Source organism: Dermochelys coriacea, chromosome 7, assembly GCF_009764565.3.
Source record: "Dermochelys coriacea isolate rDerCor1 chromosome 7, rDerCor1.pri.v4, whole genome shotgun sequence".
Classification (NCBI taxonomy): domain Eukaryota; kingdom Metazoa; phylum Chordata; order Testudines; family Dermochelyidae; genus Dermochelys; species Dermochelys coriacea.
This window is the reverse complement of record NC_050074.1, coordinates 23,027,392-23,051,301: the sequence shown is the minus strand read 5'-3', so window position 1 is coordinate 23,051,301 and position 23,910 is coordinate 23,027,392. Positions and strand designations below refer to the sequence as shown.

The 23,910-nt window shown below is 51.2% G+C and overlaps 1 protein-coding gene across 1 annotated transcript; it reads right to left on the bottom strand.

The window, feature by feature from the left end:
* Nucleotides 1-3,185: 3,185 nt before the first annotated feature.
* Nucleotides 3,186-21,975, bottom strand: MCM2 (minichromosome maintenance complex component 2). Its single transcript, XM_038410959.2, has 16 exons — nucleotides 21,897-21,975; nucleotides 20,543-20,730; nucleotides 19,574-19,749; nucleotides 16,836-17,099; nucleotides 15,657-15,876; nucleotides 15,088-15,295; nucleotides 14,215-14,349; nucleotides 13,746-13,937; nucleotides 12,200-12,293; nucleotides 11,052-11,302; nucleotides 9,982-10,108; nucleotides 9,624-9,736; nucleotides 8,434-8,676; nucleotides 7,321-7,503; nucleotides 5,558-5,713; nucleotides 3,186-4,428 (listed from the first exon to the last, which is right to left on the bottom strand). The coding sequence occupies exons 1-16, from the start codon at nucleotides 21,900-21,902 to the stop codon at nucleotides 4,318-4,320; spliced, it is 2,667 nt and encodes an 888-aa protein (XP_038266887.1). The 5' UTR covers nucleotides 21,903-21,975; the 3' UTR covers nucleotides 3,186-4,317.
* Between the last annotated feature and the right edge of the window lie 1,935 nt (nucleotides 21,976-23,910).

Here is a 23,910-nt window from a genome sequence, read left to right as displayed (position 1 = left end):
GTCGTTGTGAATGCTGGCTGTCATCTGTCATTTGACAAGCATGCTCAGACATGTCCACTATCGAGCATGCAATGAGCTTTGAGAGAGGTTGGATGGTGGTGCTTCGGGGCCATGGTGAAAACAGAAGCTAACACTGAGCTGCTAATTCTTTCTGTATATAACAGGGGTAACACTTCTAGTAGAGAGCTTACAGGACTGGAGCAGATACTGAGGTGCCATTAGTTTTATGGAACTATCCACAATACTTCTTCACCTATGAAATGAGCTGGTTACTTACAGCCATCTGCTCACCCAGACCCAGTGAGCATTCTCTGTTCCTAGAGAGTCAAGCTCATCCAGGTCTCCCCGAGGTTGGACACGTGTGCATTGTTCTCCAAGCTAGACAGCTATTTTTGTAAAGTGCATGCAGACGCATTGTTCCACCTCCAAGACACTGAACTTGCACACAAGGGGGGAAGCTTGTAATGGATCAGAGTCTGTGCAAACCCTCCCCTTTTCACTTATTGTGTTTCGAAGTCACACTGGAGGCCCTTCCAAAACCAACAAGACTCAGCATTCACAAGCAGCCAAAGGCCCAGCAGGGGACTTGGCAGATTATAGTGACACCACCTTGCCTGTGTATTTCTTAGAATTAATATCGAAGTAATTCTGCATTTCTCAGCTATCAGGGGATTTAAGTACAAATCCAAGCAGGGCAGCAGCCTCTCCCACCCCTTGCTACACATAAGACCTGCAGGTCTTCAGAGGTGAGCACTCATGTAACGTTTTAACCATTGGAGCAGAGTGCCCAAACTTGGCTAAGCACAGGGACTTTCAGGGAAGCCTATTAGGAAAGGCAACAGCTCACAGGGAAACACTCACTAGAAAGCACTCTGCTCCTCTCCAGAGCCCTGCAGTGCCATCCTTGCTGCATTCTACTGATGGACGCTTCCGGGCAAGGCAGCTTCTGAGTGAAGCAGCATCAGTTTTCACCCAGTGCAGCGTCCCAGCCACCTGATGGTGCTGAGGGCCTGAGTTCACTCCAGGGACCCTGGATGCTGACGGTCTTAAGAGGAGGAATATGCCTTCAGGGCAGTGTTAGTGAGGAGAATTCAGTTCCTGTGGCACTCTGAGGAACCCCCATCCCTATACCCACACACCTCTAGTCTGTTAGGGATGTAAAATATTAAACAGTTAACCAATAAGTATTAGTCTTACCATTAATATATTGCAGTTAACATTTAAAACAAATTAGCAGCAACCCCGACCCCCTGCTGTGTGGGGCTGGGTGGCAGCCCCAGACCCTGACCCCCATTGTGTTTACGATTAAAACGGTTAACCAATATAATTTTAATAGTTTAAACATGTACTTTTAAAAATGATATTTACATCCCTAGTACTGATACCCACGCTGTGGGGTGTACTTTCCAAAGGGGGTAAAATGCATGTTCCTGGCCTGTGGGGTCTTCCACTAGTGACCCCAATGTCATCTGTAGCAAGGGCCACAGATTCAAGAATTGTCCTGCACAGTCAGGCTGGACACTACAACAAGGTGCGGGGTGAAGCCAAGTAGCTACCTCTAAATTAAGACCCCATGGTGTGTGTAGCATTGGGGGCAGGGCTAGCAACATCTCAAAACTGAAGGTCCTTGCCCTCTTCCAGTGAGGGCATCTCCTGTCCTGAGCGAGAGAGAGGAACGAATGGTTGAGCCAGCCACAGAATTCCCAGCTGCTCTCCCAGGCCATGTGTCCCTCACTCTGCCTTCCCCACCCCTCAGGCCGTAGCAGGTGAGGTGTTCATAGCCCTGTACGCTAAAAATTAGAACAAGCTTTGGGTGCTACTGGGATGCTGTTCATGCTACCGCCTTTAATCATGATTATGAAACGGGCTTTAAGCTCAGATCACCCCAGCTGGTTACAAGTTATATGTTGTATCCCCACCCCAGCTCTGCCATGACAACTACATGGGCACATCTACACCTAGCATACTAGTTAATCATATTTGTATCTGTACATTCTGGAGGCAAAAATCCCCAGCAAGGGAGAGGGTGCCAGGAAGACATGCCCATGAGCTGCAAATGGAAGCCCTGCCACACAGAGCCCCAGGGGAAAGCCAAGCCAGTTATACTAATACGGGGTAGGAGTCTGGTTTGCACTGCACAAAGGCAGCATAATGAGCCAATTATGGGACAAGAGCCACATGCTACCCTAGATCTCTGGCAGGGATGAAACACTGTTAGCTGCCCTGCTGCCAAGAGTTATAGCCAAGCTGTGTGGGGATGTGACCTACAGGTAGGGAGTCACCAACGCCAGTAACTGGAGACAAGTTCTGTGAAAGGCACCTAAACACCAAGGAGTTTGCTTGGACCCCACACAGCAGGTACAGCCATTTCCACGTCGCATTCTAGAGTAGGTGGGGGCAGTCTAAACCCAGGTTTGAGGCTGTTCTACACCAGCCAGGCAAATTGCATTTAAAACCAACTAGCTGAACTGCCCTTGGACACGGTTCAGGGCTGTGCCATAGTGAAATGTAAGTAGCAGCCACTCAGCCAAGACTGCAGATTGACATGGAGGCGGTGTATTAAAAAGGAAGGGAACTGGGGTTACAGTGCTGCAGTTTAAGGCCACGGTCACAGTGCATTTCACAGGAGAAGCAGGAGAATACGGAGAGCCAGTGGAACCCAACAAGGGGTTGAGTGGTTCAGAACAGTGGTTGGGCCTGGCCATCAGACCCACACACTCTATAGGAACTAGAAAAAAAAATCCACAGACCCAGGTATCATTCACAGGCCCAGCCACTACTGGCCTCAGGCAGAAATGGTAGAGCGTCTACTATTCCCCTTGCCCTATGCAGCAGTCTCCTATTGTCCCATCACAGTGAGGAAATGCTGAATAGCCCAGAGAAAACTACTGCATGCCCAGTCTGTTCCCCATCCGTCCATCCCCAGGGCTTCAATAGGTGGCCAATCCGTTCCCACTCCTTCCGACAGTGACAGTCACCTGGTAAGAGCAAGAAGTGCAAAACCACGGCCAGGATATCAAACCCCAGGAGATAAAATGGCTTCTCCCTCTCGCTGTGAGCCTCCATTTTGAATGGTGGAGCAGACACACAGCAAGACAAAGGATGAGAGCAGGCAAGCCGCTCAGTCATGCTTATACTTCCTTACAGCAGTGGGGGAAATTCCCAGAGGAATATGAACACAGGCATATTCAAAACACATGTATTCAAACACACAGTAAAAGAGCAAGAGACTCACAGTCTAATATACAAAAAGCTGGTGTGACACAGGAACGTGTTCAGACCCATCCGTTCCCCCAACAGATTTCTTTCTTCATGTTGTCCTGCTGAGGTTCTTGCCACCACAGTTCTCACATCTGTGGCGTCTCAACTGACTTTGCCCTTAAGGACACGGAAACACTGTGCACTGAAGACAGGCTCGCCAGCCAGCGTTCTGTACAAGCCGAGTTGCTTTAGGACTGGCAGGGGGAGGAGGGGGAGTGATGCTTCATTCCTAAACCCACAATATAGCTTAGGTTCTGCTGCTTGTTCCAGTTCTGACCCACACCTCTATCTAGGGCAGAATGTGCCACCCACCAAGGCATTTAACAACCCACTAGAGACTTTGGACACTGCCCCCATGCAAGACAGATGCAATACCAGCCCCCTCCTTTTCCAATAACCACTTAAACAGATCTAACGTTTGAAGCATTCATGTTCTATGTGTCATGTTAAAGTCTTGCCAAGCCCCTCCTGCTGAGCCCAAGCACAAGATCGGCCCATGAAGGGGGCTAGGGAAACGTCAACTATCAGACCAAGGGATTCAGCCTGGGAGGCCAGTTTCTCTCCATCTCCACACACCAGTCCTGATTGCTATTCATTAGGCAGTAACCAGAAACAGAAGGAGGCTGAAGGCTATGGTGATCTCACTGGAACGTGTCTGCCAGCGAAGGAACGCCCTTCTGCTGGTACTGCTTCAGCTGTGCCTTCAGGGGGAACCCCAAGCTGGAGCTCAGCATGGAGGAAGTGGGGAGAGTGTAAAACATCCAGCCCATGTCACCACCAGAAATTCTCACCTATCAGGTTCAGCTAAGAGACAAGAGAGTTACCAAAGCTGCTAACAAACAGACTTAGCTGGGCCTTTACCTATTTAACTCCGTTCTATTTACAAGTCCTTCTGCAGCTCAGCACTCCTAAGGCACTCCCTTAATCCATAAGGCACAAAGCAAGCAAGGGAATGGCTGAGTCCTCCAGTTCTCCTATTTCCGGTTGCATTCTTGGGTGGGACACATGCTGACTTCTCCTCTCCCTTGCGGATTGTTAAATGCTCTGCCACGGTCCTTAGAACTGCTGGACGATCACCTTCCGTTTCACCTCGCGGCTGAACTTGTTCATCTTGAACAGTTCGCTGTCGTAGAAGGCAGAGAGGGTGTGAATGTTGATCTGGCGAGCCTGGGAGAAGAGAACAGAAGGAGGCGTTAATGCTCATTTTGGAAAAGGACTTTCTACTGCAGAGGGCTCACACCATTCATGAAAATGAGCAGTTTCTGCTCAGCAGAGGCCCAGTCTTGCAGCAGGTCAGGACTGAGGAGAGCTGCATGGAATTACATGGTTACAATGCAACCGTAACTAGAGAAAGCCGAGACCCATCATATGCAGCGTGCACCAAGTTACACTGGGATTTCTGATCTGCACAAGAGTCTTCTCAAATAAGAGGGGCTGAATTCACAAAACACTCTGGTGGACCCGACATTTGAAAGAGGTACAGTTATTAGGCACGTTCCGTGACAGGGACCAAGTAGTAAAGGAAGGAAGGAATGGGAAATTTGATACTCTACTGGTGCCATGCACTGTTCAGAGACCTCCCCAGTGAGGGCCAACAGTTCAGTTTGGTTTAAAAAAAGCTTACAGGCAGACAGGGAAGCCATAAACATTCAGTGACTGGGGAGGGTGGACAGGAATAGGTTTGATCTTTACTGATCACTGCTTGTATAATCACTTGCTTTTCCCATCCCGTCAGCTCATTGTCCAGACTAAACTCCTTGGGCTCTGCTGTCCAACACTGCAGCACTAGACTAGCGCACGAGAACCAGAAAACAAACCTGATTAGGAGTAAGTGCTTTTCTCCCATCTGGGTAATAGAATAGTGGCTTTCAAAGAGGCAAGAGACAGACTGAAAGCTAAAAACTTCATTTAAAATGGCTTACGTCTAATGCCACGTTCCTCTGGTGCAGCAACTCGGGCAAGGAGGTTTTCAAAAACATTATTAGTCTGACAGTGTCCCTTTAAAGGCAGCTATGACAGTGCTAGGGCAGATTGACAGTGGTAACAGAGTACCCTAGAGAAGACTCTTCAAAATAAGCATCCCAACTCAGTCTGCTAGGGCTGGAACAGCTGGTTTCTTGCTCCTCTCTGGTATCACAAGCATCTCCTTTTACATACAGCAAGGAGAACTCTAGACCATTCGCACTGAAAGTTAAGGGAGAGCCCAAGGATCGAAGAGTGGAGGGAAGGGGAGGGTCGGATCAGGGAGCAGTCAGTCCCACCAGGCAGAGTGCAGTGCACAGAACCTATCCCATACCTTATCCACCAGATCTTTCTCTGGCACCTCAATAGTGTCCTGCTGGGCCCCGTAGCGGTTCCTCTGATACATCACCTGTTCTGCCACAAGCTGTTTCAGAATAAACAGCAAGAGCTCATTGTTGTCTCGTCTGAAAGCCAGGTAACGGGAAAAGGTCTAGGAAGCAAAGGAAGAGCCAAGAGGGTTAGAGCCAGAGGGCCACACAATCTAGGACCTGCATGCAGGACACAAGTGTAACAGCTGGTCTACACTTAACAATTACATTGACCTAGCTACACCCATCAGGGATGTGAAAAATTTCACTTCGAGGGCCACGGTTAGGTCAACCTAATCCCTGGTGTAGACAAGGCAAGGTAGACAGAAGAATTCTTCTGTTGACCAATTTAATACCTCTTAGAGAGATGGATTAACTACACTGATGGAAAACCCCCTTTTGGTACGTAGGAAATATCTACACTAGAGTGGCATAGCTGCAGCTGTAGCGCTTGTAATGTAGACATACTGCATGGGACGGCGAGGCTTAAGTGGTCAAGTAAAAAAACAAACATTCATTTCCATTTCACACCCTCCTTCAGGGTTCTGACTAATCTTTGGAACACAGGCCTTTGCCAGCCATGTTAGTGGTTCAGGAGACATTTACAGAATCTAAAGGGTGAACATATTTACTTTAACCAGGCTGAGGAACCTCCATCAGGTGCTCTCTGATCTTGTGTTATAGGATACTCCGACAGGCTTAGAAACCAACCCTGATGCTTCCCAAAGGCTGAAAGACAGGGCTTTTGGGGGAGGGCCTGCCCTTGGGAGAAAGGTCTATATAGAAGTATAGTCTATATATGGCCCCAAATTCTGCAAATTTCACAGTGACCACCCAAGCTTAAAACTTGCTGATCACAGCCCCCAGCCCGAGAAAGCCGCCAGGAGTCTTGCAGATCCAAGCAGTAACTTGAGCTGAGCCAACTGAGCTGAGCAGCCAGCCAAAAGCAGAGCATAATTCAAAGCCAGAGTCTTTGGCTCTTAGAAAAAAGCCTAGATGCTTGCTCATTAAAACCAGAGTGACCAGGGTGCAGCCCCTTACCTTCCCATACACACGCACACACCCACCCACCAAGCTGCAACAAACAAGATTGTACAATCGCCTACTTCTGTTTGGTCAACATTAAGCTTGTAACAGGATCAGAACCCAGTGCCAAAGCACGAAGGGAGGAGAGGGAAAGAGGAGAATGAGGCAGTACAACGCTCCTGGTACACAGAGGCTGGATCATGCATGTCTCCTTTAAGATAACTTTTTAACACTTCTATAAATCTGGTTCCAACCTGGGCACGGTGTAGAACAGGCCCAGGGGTGCTCTAAATTATACATGCTTATAACAGCCTTCTATGGGCCATTTTGCGAGCCCAGAATAGCCATATCCTCTCCGTCCCCCAAGATGCTCTGTACATCAGTGCTAAACTCCAAGATGGGTTTGTTCTGTTGAGGCGGTATAAGCCCTTTTACCTTTCCAGAGCACGCAGAAGGATTGCACCATAAAGCAGCTTAAAGGGCTGGCTACAGCTTGGGCTGTTTTCAGACACTGTAGCTTCCCCACATCCCTGCAGAGTAACACGGAGCTGCTCACTAAGGCCCTGCTCGCACTGGGGTCAGAGGTAAAGATCAGTGTTTTAACCACTGTCCAAACCAAAGTGGTTTCCAACCCAGTCAGTTCAGATAGAGCTTTAGTCTAGCTGGTTAAGTGACTCCAACCCATGAGCCCCTTCCCACACACCTTCCGCATGCTCCTCATGACGCTGAACTTCTGAGTGTCAATGAAGCTCTCCAGCATCACTCTGATGGCCATGTTGACGTCGTCCTCCACCACATAGTCCCGCAGGTGAATACGGGCGTGGGCCTCGGCCATGCGGATCATGGACTCGATGTGACGCACCGTGATGGGGATGCTGCCAGTGGCCTATGGAACAAGGGGAGGGACAATATTACAAGGGCACACAGAACATGAGAGATAGCAGACCAGGCTCTTTACACAGGCCCTTCTGAGCCCATGCACATCTGCTTGAGATGCAAGGCTACCTACTGTAGGTGACTGGTCATGAAGCTTCATGACCAAGGAGCTTCAGAAGCCAAGGAAACTGCACCACGTGCTGGAAGGCATAGTGCAATATGGAAAAAGGCAATTGATACTTATGGGCCACAGGCAACACCGTTAACTCACTTAAAGGTGAGCTATGAAGGTGCTTTTGCCCCTTATTTTGCTTATTTATGATGAGAAGCGTGAAAGGGTTATTCCCCCTCTCCCAATTCTTTAAAAACAAACAGATGAAACCAGACATTAAACTAAATTTTCCCAAAAGGTCCACAAAACTCCTTGTGGCCCCATCAGATTCAGTTGAGAAGAGGAAGATCCAGGATCCCTCGGGAGGAGTCCATAGTCACAATGGGAAAACACTGTAGAGCTCGCCTGCTGCCACACCGCTTCCCTCAGCCCCCAGGGGTGAAGGCGGAGAATGTGACCGCCTCAAAGGAAATCCAAAAGACACGGCAGGAGCTTATGGGATTCCACAGCAGCAAAGCCAATATATCTAAGATATCTCCATGAATTCCTACAGACAGCATAGTGGGGCAGAACGTATTAGCCCCGTGGCATAGAAAACCTCGCTACTAACCTTTATATTTAGATGAGGCAGAACCACTTATTTACCAGGTGTCTCTACAACATTGGACTCAGTCCACCCCTTATGGTTAGGCGATCCAGAGCTTCATACCCAGATACTATGGTGATGGACACAACATGAACTAGTAGGAAGATCTTGGGGTAGTCCACTCCTGATCCAGGTAGCTCACCCCCACTTCCCCACAAAGCCCTTTATTTAAGTCTACTCACCATGGACTCCTTCCGGAGATCACTGTACATCCGGGCCACCTTGTCTTGGTCCATTTGGTTTAGCTTAGGGTGGACCTTCTCCTTGGCATAGATGATGTATTTCTTCAGGATCTCTTGAGGGATGGGATCCACGCCATAGGTGTTAGGGAGAATAATCTCCTGGGCATCTCCATTCACTATGTCTTTGCTGCCAGGGTGGTGTTTGATGTGGCTTCCCACAACAAACCGGGCTAGCATCTCATCCTGCAGGACAATGGTAGGAATAACAGGAACTGCAGCCATCGCTGCTTCTGCAGCTGAATTCTACCAAGCAGCTGCGTGCTGCAGACAGACAGACAAGCTTGGGGATAGGTGCGCAGTTGGCCAATGGTTGTACTCAGACAAGGGGACCCAGACTGATTCCCACTCCACCAGAGAGGCTGGTGAAGGCTTGAAGAGTCACACTCAGTCTTTGGAAAAAGGGGAGCAGGGGCTTCATGGCATTCAACGGTGATCCCAGTGCACGTTGGAGCCATGTGCACTGGTTCCAAATAGGAATCTCAGCCAGTCACCGGGTGGAGACTGTGCCACAATAGGGACATTTCACATTTATAGAAGCAATGTCATTCTTTTTTGGGGTGGGGTGGAAATCCTCACTACGCAGGAGGTAAAATGCCCCAGGAGGGGAAACAGTCACAGGAGATCTCACAGCATGAAGGATGGGGCTGTACACAGCCCTGACAGACACCTAGGTTTGAGTAAGGCTGTAGATGATGCTGAGAGATGTTGTGGCCTCTTGGTGGAGAATGGGGGGGAATGAAGCTCTTTTGCCTCAAGGGAAGGGGTGTGGTGCAATCCTCTATATGCCCTGAAAGGCCAATTCAAGGAGTTAGCCACTTGACTGGACACAGGGTGAAATGGAGACAGAGGCATTCAAGGAATTGGATGAAAGACATGTAGCTGGAATGAGGTAAGTCTTAGGGGTGGAGGTTGGGGCCCCCAGCACCCTGTAGTCACCAACCTGCTGAGGCTTGGAGGATTTCACTTGGCAAGAACACCAAGGCAAGGGGTAGCTCTGCCCCATGCTCCCCTTCCCACCATTTCAGTGCTATCACAGCATGGCAGGTGTCGGAACCCAACCAGCTCCCTGTCAGCATGGGCAGTGGCACCCCCACCACTGCATAAGCTGTGGGTCACCCTTTGGCTCATACCTGAACTGGGTCCACCGTGTCTCTCACCACACACAGAATATCGAATCGAGAGATGATGGGCTCCGTCAGATCCACATTCTCCGAGAAAGTCAGTGACGGGTCATAGCGCCCACCTGCATCACAGACGGATGCCCTCATGGTCAAACAAGCTCATGTGCTCTTCCCGAGAGACCCTGCATCATAACCTTGTTCCTGTGGGTTTGGTTTCTGTCTCCAGACTGCACGTGTAGTAACAGGGTTAGAGGGTCTGGTGACCGGAGGTACATAAAGAGGCAGTGCAGTAGTTCTGGTGACTGCAGAACTGATACCATGGTTCTGAGACAGAGACTCTCTGCTCTCCTGGTCCCCAGGTACTTACCTATAGGGTTGGCAGCAGCAATAATTGTGCAGCGGGCCTGCAGAGAGGTGACTATGCCAGCCTTCGAGATGGAGATGCTTTGCTGCTCCATGGCTTCGTGGATGCTGGTCCTGTCCTGGTCATTCATCTAGGAGAAAGCAAAGACTTTAACATACACTGATGCCCACTATCTGCAGGAGGGTAAGAGGCCAAGTGCGAAGGAACACGTTACACAGGGTCTCATGGTCCAACTTCCATGAGCCTACATTAGGTGTGTGGGGCCAGGGTTGCAGTGGGCGGGGGGGGGGGGGGGGGGGGAATCACCAGTCCCCACCAACTCCACAAGAGCTTGCCATACAGAGCTGATAAACTTGTTTTAACATTTCCTTGGGCAGGAGAGGATGTAGGATGGATCCATGAGCCCCAGGTTAGGGGGCGCAGATATTTCAAGGACAGGAGGCATCTGCTTCCTTCACTGCTATGAACTGCCCTTATACCCTCAGATTCACTCCTTACCTACCTGCTGCTGGACCTGTGGGGGCTCAGCAGATGGCTTGGATTCAGGCCAGCCCCCTCTATCCGACTCTGGTGGCAAATCCTACTTTCACTTGCCCTTAGGGGACCCATTCAAATCTGGCCCAGCTCAGTAGCAAGTAATAGCTCACACCACCCAATGTGGTCTCAATGGCCTATGGGAAATGGTGTCTCCATGCAGTTCTTAAATACACTGGCACCACGCCACCAGAACGGGCACTCGTTAGCCCCGGAGATCAAAGAAAGAATGGGGGACAGTCTGAGCTCCCTTCATCCCTCCAGGTCAGGGCTGAAGGGGATGGGGTGGGGAAAGGAGGTACTGCATGAAGGGTACTTTGATAACTTTCCTGAGCATGACACACACGTGAACTGCATTGTGAGCCTAGCTGGGGCCTAACAAAGGACATCCACACCAGCCTGGGTCATTCTCTTCCACAAGCAACAGACAAAACACTTGTGGCGGAACAGTCATGAGCCACTGAACTCCTCAGCCAAGAGAGTCCCTAACCTACACCCCATTAGCTCTGCCTTACTGCGTAGATGAAGTCAGTACTCACCTTGTCAAACTCATCGATCAAACAGACACCCCTGTCTGCCAGCACCAGTGCCCCTGCCTCCAGGGTCCACTCTCTGCTGACTGGGTGCCTCTGGACATAGGCAGTCAGACCAACAGCAGAAGCACCCTGGCCAGTGGTGAAGATGGCTCTGCTGGACACCTTCTCCACATACTTGAGGAACTGAGATTTGGCTGTACCCGGATCTCCGCAAAGCAAGACATTGATATCACCACGGACTTTGTGTTTGCCACCTACAGCCATGTCAGAAATAGGAGAGGACTTAGGGAAAAGTAGCTTTTATATATTTTAACAATGATACTGCCCTCTAATGGAGCAGTATGTAATCGAAAAGGAAAAAAAGAGCACTAGGAAGGGGTGAGAATGTTTGACAGGGAAGCTTAAGAAATACAGCACTGGGTGTTATCGTGTTTTGTTAGAGTTTGGCAAGAACCGTGAAATCTCACGGTTTCCCTCGGACCAGGAATGTGCAGGTGGGTCCATCAGGACTCAGGACACTACTTCCTGAACAAAAGCCAGGAAGTCTTGTTTAAAGATCAATGCCTTCTGCCTCCCTCTTCTCCTCCTATCCCCCGCCCCCTTCAGTGTGAATTTGAGTTGTGAACATTTCAGGGGGGTCTCAATTCACTCACCAATGGAGTTACGCAAGTGCAAAAATCCACCCAAATAAATCTGCAAGAGATCCAGGGTCGCCAAGCTCTACATATTGCTAGCCCAAGGGCTTTCAGCACTCCCCTTGTGGAGCCTGGTTCTTTTACATGTAGGTGTGTGATGTCGCATTTCTTCCCCCAGTTGAAATAAGACACTTTGTACACAAGGAGGAAGCAGTGCGGATTCCCCAGGCATCAGACTTGCACAAGGACACTAAACCCAGAATGCTAGGGACAGAGGTATGTTAAGCCCAGAATGTTAGAGGCCTAAATTCTAGCTCTTCAGTGCTGGGACCTCATCTTCAGTCTATGTATTTTTACTCCAGTAGAGTGGAACTTATGTTCCTAGTTCTATTCACAGAGAAGTCCCCTTACTTTACTACTCCTGATCTTCTTACCCAGAATTCCTAACTGCCTTCACTGCACCAGTAGAAACAGGTCTGGAATCACACACTGAATACAACTGACAAACACACTTACCAGGATTTTTGGGTTCACCACCAAAGAGGGCAAGGGCCAGGCCTCTCTTGATGTCTTCATGCCCATAAATAGATGGAGCGATGCTGGCAAAGATCTGAAAGGAAAGGCAGAGGTTTTCAGTAGCCCATTGTATTCAACATTTAGCATGAAAAGCAGCAAGACTCATTAGCTACACGGCTATTCTAATCAGTGCTTGAAGTCACCCTGCTGACATCAATGATTCCTTTATTATATAGAGAGGAACATCTCATCAATGCAATAATATGACCGATACACCACAGAGGTTCTAGGATAGCCCAGTGTTGATGAGCAGGACACATTGTGCAATCCAGTGCAGGATTCGCTATTACCACTACATTCATACTTGGCACTAAATACAGCCAAGAGACTGCATTTGTTACTTTGCGTTCTGAGTTAACAGTTCTGAGTTAGAGATCCTGATTCTGAGTGAAGCCTGTTTAAATGATACATTAATATTTGACAATTATCAGCAGGAATAACTAATATTGGAAGATCTGCTGTGCAGATTAATGGCTCAAGACCAAGTATTTAGATTACAGGCAATTGTTTTTTTGCATGCCCAATCAAGACAAGCTCTGTCAAAATGTTGGATATTGATCACTACTGATTTCAAACCTACTTCTTTTTTGGATAAAGAACTGAAGTTTTATTACCCAAACTCTGGCTTTATACATGTATCAGCTCCACCCAGTGGAAGTAAAGTTACAAACATCAGACTCTGCAATTAAAGACAGGATAGAGATGACAGAGATCTCATCCTTGCTAAAGGATCTGAACCCAGCACATTACGCTTCCTACATACGGGTGCTCAAGACATCCTTAATCTGGCTCTACGTCCTTTAGTGTATCAACTCAGGTCTTGGCAGGTTACAGGGTTGCTAACTGAACAGTTTAAGCCAGTCTTATTCCTTGCCAACCTGAAATCACAACCCTCTATTAATAAGGTGCAGGGACAGAATGTTTTAAGGGGGAAGATGCTTGTTTTAGGCACTCGCCCTTTTTGAAAGAAAGGTGAGAGAGACAGGAGATGAGACAGCACACTGGAGCTAGATCTTGTTTCTGCTTTCTCCACTAGGCACCAACTGCTTCAGAGAGACACCCATCAGCTGGCATCAATGTAGTTTCAGAACTGCCCCTGTGGAGTCTCTCTGTCAAGTCTGGTGGCTTCCCCAGTCACCTTTTTCTATTTTATCCCTGTTGTGGTGTGAAAGGCTTGTACAAACAAGATGGGAACTGACTATCCAGGTGGAATGGTGAAGTCGCTCCTACACAAAGTGCTGACAAAAAATATACAAAGCTAACTAAGTATCTCATCCACCCCACTTCAGTTTCTCACTCTCATTGACAGCCATCTTAGCACTACAGGGGGCAAGACATTTTCAGAGAGAAGCTGATTTTTGAGCTGATGGCGTCCTTCTAACTTGAGATGTCCGACTGTAATATCATGCAGTTTAACTTCATTCTCTGATCTGGACTCATGCAGACAACTCGATGCCAGGAAGAGAAATGTTTCAAGCAGACTCACTTTCTCCCCAATTTGCTCATCCTTAGACAGGCCTATGAGAACCTTCATGTCCTCATCAGTCAGTTCCCCAACTGCCACCTTGTTGTCCTTCTTGGCAATGTGATTTGCCATGATCACTGTTGCAAATACTGGGAATCCATTGGCTGTGTTCAGTGAGCCGTCGTAGTTGTTGTGATAGATTCCTGTTAGCTCCTAGAAGGCACAGAAAGGGATATGGCAGATTAATGTCTAGGTAACAGGAAAGTACCAATTTACATGGCACGAGACTGTCTCCTTCTACTAATGCTCCATTCTCAAGACACTGGAAACATGACTTCCAAGCCTAATCTGACATGTTTTGGAGCTAAGACTGCCCCTAATATCACCCCTCCCCACATACACACACAGAAGGGACAGTCCCGGTCTTCACAATGCCCCCACAAGGCTGAGAATAAGTTTAACTGTGCCACGCTCACCCCAACGAACTTACAATCTCATCCCCTGGTTTGCAGCTGTCGACCAAGTCAGCAAGGAGAATGGCATCCTTAGAGCGAGGTAGCCTGCCAGCTGCCACCTTCCCAGGGCTCTCCTGGATTTTGATGCGCTGATAGTTCTGGTAGACAGTCTGTGATAACAAACGTGAGTTTCACAGTGAGTCGGACGCCCTCAGAGCCGGCACGGGTGCTTTTCAAAGGGCCTTTGCAGAAGAGGCCAGGGAGAGTGCTGGAGCAGTTAGTTTAGAACTTACTAGGCCCTGGGTAAAGAGCGGGGGCCAGGATTGGCTGGAGATTGATTAGAAATAACTTTTGGGCTAGAGGCAGTCCCCTGGATAGACAGCCCTGGAAATGGTAGAAGCTTCTGCCATGTTGCCCCAACCAAAGTATTTCACTCTCCAGCACCCACCTGCATGAGGGAGAGGTTAGTAGTATTTACCCATCCAACTCCTGGCTTCACTGCTGAAACACTTGGGTAAAGACACCCAGCTTGTAGGGAAGAGCATGGTATAGTGGTTAGGTCAATGACTGGGAGCCAGGAGCTTTGAGTTAGTGGTTCTGCTATTATCTTGCAGTGACTCTGTGGCTCTGTTCCCCATGCCATACAATGAGGAGAGGAGGATGTTTGGAAGGCTCAGAGTTTGCAACACTGCAGCACCTTCAGGTATCTACATACCGCAGGGGTCAACATAGTATCAGACATGCCCTTACACTAGCCAAACAGATAAAGGACTCTCAGGCCCAGAGTTAACTGGGTCTAGATCCAGGGACCAGACCTGTCATCAATCCAGTTCCTCATTGGACAGAGGTGGGAAGCAGGCGCTACTGCAGGAGACGTGTGAACATTGTATAAAGGGTTTAAATTTTACCTCTTCCATGTTGATTTCAAAGGGGCCAATCGACTGACACTCTGGGCAGGAGCCGGGCTTCACCTCCTGGTTCTGGGACTGGAAGAAGGGCCCCAGGATGAAGCTGCACTTGCTACAGTTGTACTTGACCATGCTGAGCTGAGGCAGGACCCCTGTGCAGCTCGTCACTACACCACTGGTTCGGATCAGCTGGTTCAAGTGTAGCTGCCTAAAGAGAAAAGGGAAGACACTGGCAGGCTCCAGGGAAGGCAGAAGGACCTTGCAGCAGGCACAGCTGGTATGATACCCAGTGGGGAACACTGATCAGTGAGTCTATTCTCACAGGATTGTGATTTATCTTTTGGGGGAATCAAACATTATCCTTGAGCAACTGGGTTACTTTAATAGCAGAGCCCATGACCCTACTGGGACAGGCTGGATCCACTGGCATCCTTCCCCCAGCATAGTCCAGAGTTCCTATTTTCTCACACAGAACTTTAGTCACGGTAACTCCAGCAAGCCTGACCATCCCAAACATGTGTCCAAAGGCCCTCACAGGACCAGCCATCAATACAAACTCCACTGCCTACCTGAGTGACCGCAGCTCTTCCACCAGAGGCAGATGCGAGATACGGACATGGATCTCCTGAGCAATCCGGTCGTATTTGGGGTACATGGCCAGCACCACTTCCTTGGCTGCTTCGTCGAAGATCTTCAGCATTTCAGCTGGGGCCTCTGGCAGGAAGTAGGCAAGGACATGCTCCCGGGCAGCCAGATCTTCATAGTTCACCACCAGGCTCTCTCTATTCTCTGTAGGGGGAACAAGTAGGGTGGATTTCATCTTTAGTCAGTGTTCTCCTGTAGCCAATGTTCTACTGCATCTCTTCTCACTAGTACCAAATTTCTGATAGCTGAGTTGACAAAGAACAGGGAAGCTGCCCAAAAAGCACATAAACCCAGTGCAATGTTTTCAAGACTGAATGGCCTCACAATGCCTGGTCATCCAACCACCTCCAAAAAACTAAAACAGCAACTACTAGCTCCTGAGATGTTGTGCTAGATAATGGACCCCAAAATGTGTGCGTCATGTAAGCTCTATGGGGCAGGGACTGACATTTTGCTTTTTTCCTGTATTTGTACATCACCTAGCACAATGGGGTTAAACTAATAACACCTACACAAACCATTCTTAATAGATTCAATTAATTTTGCCTTTTCTATCGTCCAACTATTCTTTTTCTTCTTCAAGATCAGTCACCAGCATTTATGGCTCGCCACTACAAATTCTAGGCTGCACTGTTGAGCTGAGACTGGTCTCTTAAGTCATATGGCACAGTTTCTGTTCCCTGTTTGAATGATCTGGTTCCTGGTGCAAATGATGCCAAGAAACAAATGTAAAATTCTTCTTCATCTTGTATCGGAGCCTGTAAGCTTCCAATCTGCACCCTGTGCAGCACTTCCTGCTGGCAGAATTCAGCTGCACAGTGGAAAGTGAACACAAAAGGGGCACGAATTAAGAAGTTAGAGCCAAGTTTGTAGCAAAGTTCTGCATTATTCAGCCATCTCCAACAAAAGCAACAAAGCCTCTGAAAAAGCTCATTCAGCATTTGGGGTAGACAGGAGAGGAAGAGGACATATGGAACAGACAGCTGTAGAGTGCCACAGCCAAGGAGGAAGAATTGTGTTCTACTGCAAAAATAAAAAAAAATCAATCAATCCAGGTGGGTCTGCTCATCTGCCATTCCCACCTGCCCCACAGTCAGCCATACCTTTGCACATGTCACTGATCCTCTCTTTGAACACATTGTGCCCATGGTCATCCACATGGGTCTTCAGGAAGTTCTTGAAGCGGTGGTAGATCTCAAGCCGGGGAGCTGCTATAGACACCCACTCCCTTACTGAATGTCCCTTCATGTCTTCCAGATTCTCAATGCTCTCAATCATGTCTTCATCCTCCTCCTCTGTCCCATCTGCAGCCCGTTCTGCCAACCGCCTCTTCCGGGAAGGACGATCCTCATCTTCATCATCACTATCTGAAAGTTGAAAGAAAAAGAGAGGTCACTCAGAGTGGACATCCTACTCACTACACCTCCCTGCCCCACTCCCTATATTATATATATATATATATATATATATATATATATATAAATAAAATGAATGGACCATAATGTCTTTGCAAGCGTGGTCAGAAGTTCCCAACACATAGCCAGACCAAACTAAGTTCTATTCTACCACCACAGAATCATAGAATTGTAGAACTGAAAGGGGTTCCAAAAGTCTTCCCAGTCCCTGGCACTCAAGGCAGGAGTAAGTATTATCTAGACCAGTGGTGGGCAACCTGCGGCCCACTGACCACAGCTCCCATTGGCCTAGAACGGCAAACTGTGGCCACTGGGAGCTGCCTGCAGATGGTCAATGTAAACAAACAGTCTCGCAGCCCGCCAGTGGATTACCCTGATGGGCCCCGTGCCGCATGTTGCTCACCACTGATCTAGACCATCCCTGACAGGTGTTTGTCTAACCTGCTCTTAAGAATCTCCAATGACAGAGATTCCACAATCTTCCCAGGCAATTTATTCCAGTGCTTTACTATCCTGACAGCTAGGAAGTTTTTCCTAATGTCCAACCTAAACTGCCCTTGATGCAATTTAAGCCCATTGCTTCTTGTCCTATCCTCAAAAGTTAAAGAGAACAATTTTTCTCCTGCCTCCTTGTAACAATCTTTTATGTACATGAAAACTTACATCCCCCCTCAGTCTTCTCTTCTCCAGACTAAACTAGCCCAATTTTTTCAACCTTCCCTCATAGGTCATGTTTTTTAGACATTTATTCATTTTTCTTGCTCTTCTCTGGACTCTACCCAATTCGTTCACATCTTTCCCAAAATGTGGTGCCCAGAACTGGACACAATACTCCAGCTGAGGCCTAATCAGCATGGAGTAGAGCGGAAGAATTTACTTCTCTTGTCTTGCTTACAACACTCCTGCTAAAACATCTCAGAACGTTCGATTTTTTTGCAACAACGTTACCCTGTCGACTCAAATTGAGCTTGTGATCCACTATGACCCCCAGATCCCTTCTGCAGTACTCCTTCCTGGGCAGTCATTTCCCATTTTGTATGTATGTATGCAACTGATTGTACCTTCCTACATGGAGTACTTCGGATTTGTCCTTACTGAATTCCATCCTATTTACTTCAGACCGTTTCTCCAGTTTGTCCTGATCATTTTGAATTTTAATCCTATCCTCCAAACCACTTGCAACCCCTCCCAGCTTGGTATCATCCGCAAACTTTATAAGTGTACTCTCTATGCCATTATCTAAGTCATTGATGAAGATATTGAACAGAACCAGACCCAGAACTGATCCCTGCAGGACCCCACTCATTATGCCATTCCAGCTTGACTGTGAACAGGATATGCATCCGATGAAGTGAGCTGTAGCTCACGAAAGCTTATGCTCTAATAAATTTGTTAGTCTCTAAGGTGCCACAAGTACTCCTTTTCTTTTTGTGAACAGGATAATTACTCTCTGGGAACAGTTTTCCAACCAGTTATGCATCGACCTTATAGTAGCTCCATCTAGGTTGCATTTCCCTAGTTTGTTTATGAGAAAGTTATGTGAGACAGTATCAAAAGCCTTACTGAAGTGAAGATATACCACGTCTACCCCTTCCCCCCATCCACACGGCTTGTTACCTTGTCAAAGAAAGCTATTAGGTTGGTTTGACACAATTTGTTCTTGACAAATCCATGCTGACTTTACTTATCACCTTGCTATCTTCTAGGTGTTAACAAATTGATTGCTTAATTATTTGTTTAATTATCTTTCCAGGTACTGAAGTTAAGATGACTGATGGTCTGTAATTCACCAGGTTATATTTATTCTCCATGCCAAACCAAACTCTGGTCTACAGCAGCCCCCAAGCTTTAGGTACCAAGAGCAAGTTACAGAGAGATGGTTTAGACACTGGCTTTTCAGAGATTATGTAGGCAAAAGCAAGAGCCCTATGTGGACCCCAAAAACTGTACACAGAGGTTGACATCAGAACCTGTGTCCAGAGAAAGAGAGAAAAGGGGGACTGGACTGGACATCAGGGTTAATAATTATTCTTCCTCTAAAGGGACCAGCCCATCAGAGATGGGTTTGAAGTCTCCATAAGCAGGAGTACAGCAGTTGGCCCAGCACTTACCAGGCTGGAGCCCAAATCCTGATGTGGGCCTGGGAGCCGTGGCTCAGCAGCAGCCACATCAAGTGCACCAGGCTAATATCGCTCCTCCCTGCGCTCCTGAAGTGCCCACCACAAGAGGATTGTGTATGGGGGGATTCAGGTGAGCCCACTGCTGCACAGGCCTCTCAAAACCTCGCTATTCAGCAGGCTGTGGAGCTCCTACAGCGGTCAGGCTATTCAGGCTGAGCAAACAACTCTACGCAGCGGGAGAGAGACTAGCTTCTCCCGAAAGGGCAGGTTACAGACAACCACTTTTAAAATCTCATCGACACGTACCGTAAAGCAGCCCCCTCCTCATGCGGCCCAGGCCACGGTCCAGCTCGCGGTCCCTCTGCCTCATTGCCTGTTCTGCTGCCTCCCTCTGGCTGGCAGTCAGTTCCTCCACATCCTCATCATCCAAGGCCAGGCCCTCAGGTTCATAGACATCCAGCTCTGGAATCGGGCGGTAGTCCCTACACACACACAGATCTAGCTTAATCACATTTGCCGTTCAAACCAGCCAAATTACAGCGTTTTTCCAGCCACTTTACTGTTTGGGGCAAGGTGGTGTCATAAAGAGCCAGCAAAACAGAGAGGAATTTTACAATTCCACGTTACCAATGCAGACGCTCCAGCGCTATGGTAACGAATACCAATATACAAACCTTAGACTAACAGTCTCTGTACCACACAGCTCCCTAGTTTGTTTTTGGACCTGGGGTAGATGATGTTTCTTTTTAAATCCAGTTGCAAAGGTTCCAATACTTGTAGAATGAACAGTTTTGCTTAAGAAGTAGAGTTGTGAGTTTCATGCTCCTCTGCGTGAGGGGCTAGCGCTGATCTGAGCCAGACATAGTCCAGGCAGAAACTGTACAAGTTCACCCCCGCAGCTCACCCAATGCTCCTCACTTCCCTGCTATCCTAGCCTTGGGCACCTGTCCACACCCCTCACCAGTGCCATGCAGCCCCTCTGCTGTTCCCATCCCAGGCTTCTCTTCAGCAGGCACACCCCACGGCGCTGATGATGCCTTTAGAAACATCTGTATAGTTTGAACGTGCTGAGCTATAAAGGGCTGTTCTGAAGGGCGCACAAATGAGGACCAGGCTGAACACAACAAGTTATCTCCCTAACGTCCCTGAGAAGAATCTGAACCCGAGTCTAGAGATGAAAGGCAAACGTACTGCCCCCTTTACCAAGGCGCTGCCTGCACAGAACAACCCCAGGAGGCTTCTCACATCATCACCTAACTGCTGCACGCTCCCTACCTTTCCATTCCATCCCCAATCAGCTCTTCCCCATCCTCCTCCTCCTCTTCGGGGAGCCCCTCGGTCCCCAGCAGCCCCTCTGACTCATCCTCAAAAGGAGGCAGGTCTCTGCCAGGACTGGAAGTGAAGGCATCTCGCCGAGAGCTACGGGCAGGGCTGGTGGCCACGTTCTGGGACTCGGAGGAATCCTGCAGGAAAGGCAGAGTCATGTTAGAGGCCGGCAGAAGAACAGACTGTCCCACAGAGCATGCATAGGTCTTCCCCTCTCTCCCCAATGCAGGGGCCACAGAACTAGGTAAGGTGGAAAAGATGCTTAATGCCCCATAGGTCTACCCTCCCAAGAGGCCCCATAGCGCCAGAACAGGTCTGGGAAGGGAGAGACCATCTCCCCCAGGGGAAAGAGTTAAAATAATCTTCAAGTTACCCGTTGGGCAGATCATGCTGTGTGTGACAAGAGACACACCACCTTGAGGGGCCTCCTCCAGCATGCAGAGCCCAGGGCCCGGGGGGGGGGGTTGCGTACCCTAGGGGGCCCCTCCCGCATTCAGAGCCCAGGGCCCCGGGGGGGGGTGTGGGGGAGGGTTGCATACCCCAGGGGGCCCCTCCCGCATGCAGAGCCCAGGGGGGTGGGGGAGGGTTCCGTGCCCCAGGGGGCCCCTCCCGCATGCAGAGCCCCGGGGGGTGGGGGAGGGTTCCGTGCCCCAGGGGGCCCCTCCCGCATGCAGAGCCCAGGGCCACGGGGGGGGGGGGGGGGGGGAGGGTTCCGTGCCCCAGGGGGCCCCTCCCGCATGCAGAGCCCAGGGCCACGGGGGGGTGGGGGTGGGGGAGGGTTCCGTGCCCCAGGGGGCCCCTCCCGCATGCAGAGCCCAGGGCCACGGGGGGGTGGGGGAGGGTTCCGTGCCCCAGGGGGCCCCTCCCGCATGCAGAGCCCAGGGCCACGGGGGGGTGGGGGTGGGGGAGGGTTCCGTGCCCCAGGGCCCCCCCCCCGCATGCAGAGCCCCGGGGGGTGGGGGAGGGTTCCGTGCCCCAGGGGGCCCCTCCCGCATGCAGAGCCCAGGGCCACGGGGGGTGGGGGTGGGGGAGGGTTCCGTGCCCCAGGGGGCCCCTCCCGCATGCAGAGCCCAGGGCCACGGGGGGTGGGGGAGGGTTCCGTGCCCCAGGGGGCCCCTCCCGCATGCAGAGCCCAGGGCCACGAGGGGTGGGGGTGGGGGAGGGTTCCGTGCCCCAGGGCCCCCCCCCCGCATGCAGAGCCCCGGGCGGAGGGAGGGGAAGGGGATTTCAAGGCCCCGGGGGTCACCCCCTATCCAGACCCCAGCTCCCAAGCGGTCATCCGCGGCCGGGCCCCGGCACCCACCGCCATTCCCGCTGCAGCTTCCTCTACCGGCCCGAATCCCGCGCGCGAAAAAGTCACCCCACGTGGTCGGCAAAAGCCCGCGAAACCTCATGAATAATTAACGAGACGCTCATGAATATTCATCAGAATGTCGTGAATAGGCGAGAGGCGCGCGGGATTAGGGAAGGTGTCAGGGCGCTACGGGACGGGGCTTGGACTGGGTGGGGGGAGATGGGGGCTGGCCGAGAGGCTTGGGGGGAGGGGCTGGGATCGGTGGAAGATGTGGGGGACAGGGAAGGGAAGGGGGGGTTGGGGTGTGTGGGAGGAGATGGGGTGGGGGGACAGGGAAGGGAAGGGGGGGTTGGGGTGTGTGGGAGGAGATGGGGTGGGGGGACAGGGAAGGGAAGGGGGGGTGGGGTGTGTGGGAGGAGATGAGGTGGGGGGACAGGGAAGGGAAGGGAAGGGGGGGTGGGGTGTGTGGGAGGGGATGGGGTGGGGGGACAGGGAAGGGAAGGGGGGGTGGGGGTTGTGTGGGAGGAGATGGGGTGGGGGGACAGGGAAGGGAAGGGGGGGTGGGGTGTGTGGGAGGAGATGGGGTGGGGGGACAGGGAAGGGAAGGGGGGGGTGGGGTGTGTGGGAGGAGATGAGGTGGGGGGACAGGGAAGGGAAGGGAAGGGGGGGTGGGGTGTGTGGGAGGAGATGGGGTGGGGGGACAGGGAAGGGAAGGGAAGGGGGGGTGGGGTGTGTGGGAGGAGATGGGGTGGGGGGACAGGGAAGGGAAGGGGGGGTTGGGGTGTGTGGGAGGAGACGGGGTGGGGGGACAGGGAAGGGAAGGGGGGTTGGGGTGTGTGGGAGGGGATGGGGTGGGGGGACAGGGAAGGGAAGGGAAGGGGGGTTGGGGTGTGTGGGAGGGGATGGGGTGGGGGGACAGGGAAGGGAAGGGGGGGGTGGGGTGTGTGGGAGGAGATGAGGTGGGGGGACAGGAAAGGGAAGGGGGGTGGGGTGTGTGGGAGGGGATGGGGTGGGGGGACAGGGAAGGGAAGGGGGGGTGGGGTGTGTGGGAGGAGATGGGGTGGGGGGACAGGGAAGGGAAGGGGGGTGTGGTGTGTGGGAGGAGATGGGGTGGGGGGACAGGGAAGGGAAGAGGGGGTTGGGGTGTGTGGGAGGAGATGGGGTGGGGGACAGGGAAGGGAAGAGGGGGTTGGGGTGTGTGGGAGGAGATGGGGTGGGGGACAGGGAAGGGAAGGGGGGGTTGGGGTGTGTGGGAGGAGATGGGGTGGGGGGACAGGGAAGGGAAGGGGGGGTTGGGGTGTGTGGGAGGAGATGGGGTGGGGGGACAGGGAAGGGAAGGGGGGGGTTGGGGTGTGTGGGAGGGGATGGGGTGGGGGGACAGGGAAGGGAAGGGAAGGGGGGTTGGGGTGTGTGGGAGGAGATGGGGTGGGGGGACAGGGAAGGGAAGGGAAGGGGGGGTGGGGTGTGTGGGAGGAGATGGGGTGGGGGGACAGGGAAGGGAAGGGCGGTTGGGGTGTGTGGGAGGAGATGGGGTGGGGGGACAGGGAAGGGAAGGGGGGTTGGGGTGTGTGGGAGGAGATGGGGTAGGGACAGGGAAGGGAAGGGGGGTTGGGGTGTGTGGGAGGAGATGGGGTGGGGGGACAGGGAAGGGAAGGGGGGTTGGGGTGTGTGGGAGGGGATGGGGTGGGGGGACAGGGAAGGGAAGGGGGGGTTGGGGTGTGTGGGAGGGGATGGGGTGGGGGGACAGGGAAGGGAAGGGAAGGGGGGGTGGGGTGTGTGGGAGGAGATGGGGTGGGGGGACAGGGAAGGGAAGGGAAGGGGGGTGGGGTGTGTGGGAGGAGATGGGGTGGGGGGACAGGGAAGGGAGGGGGGTTGGGGTGTGTGGGAGGAGATGGGGTGGGGGGACAGGGAAGGGAAGGGGGGTTGGGGTGTGTGGGAGGAGATGGGGTGGGGGGACAGGGAAGGGAAGGGGGGGTTGGGGTGTGTGGGAGGGGATGGGGTGGGGGGACAGGGAAGGGAAGGG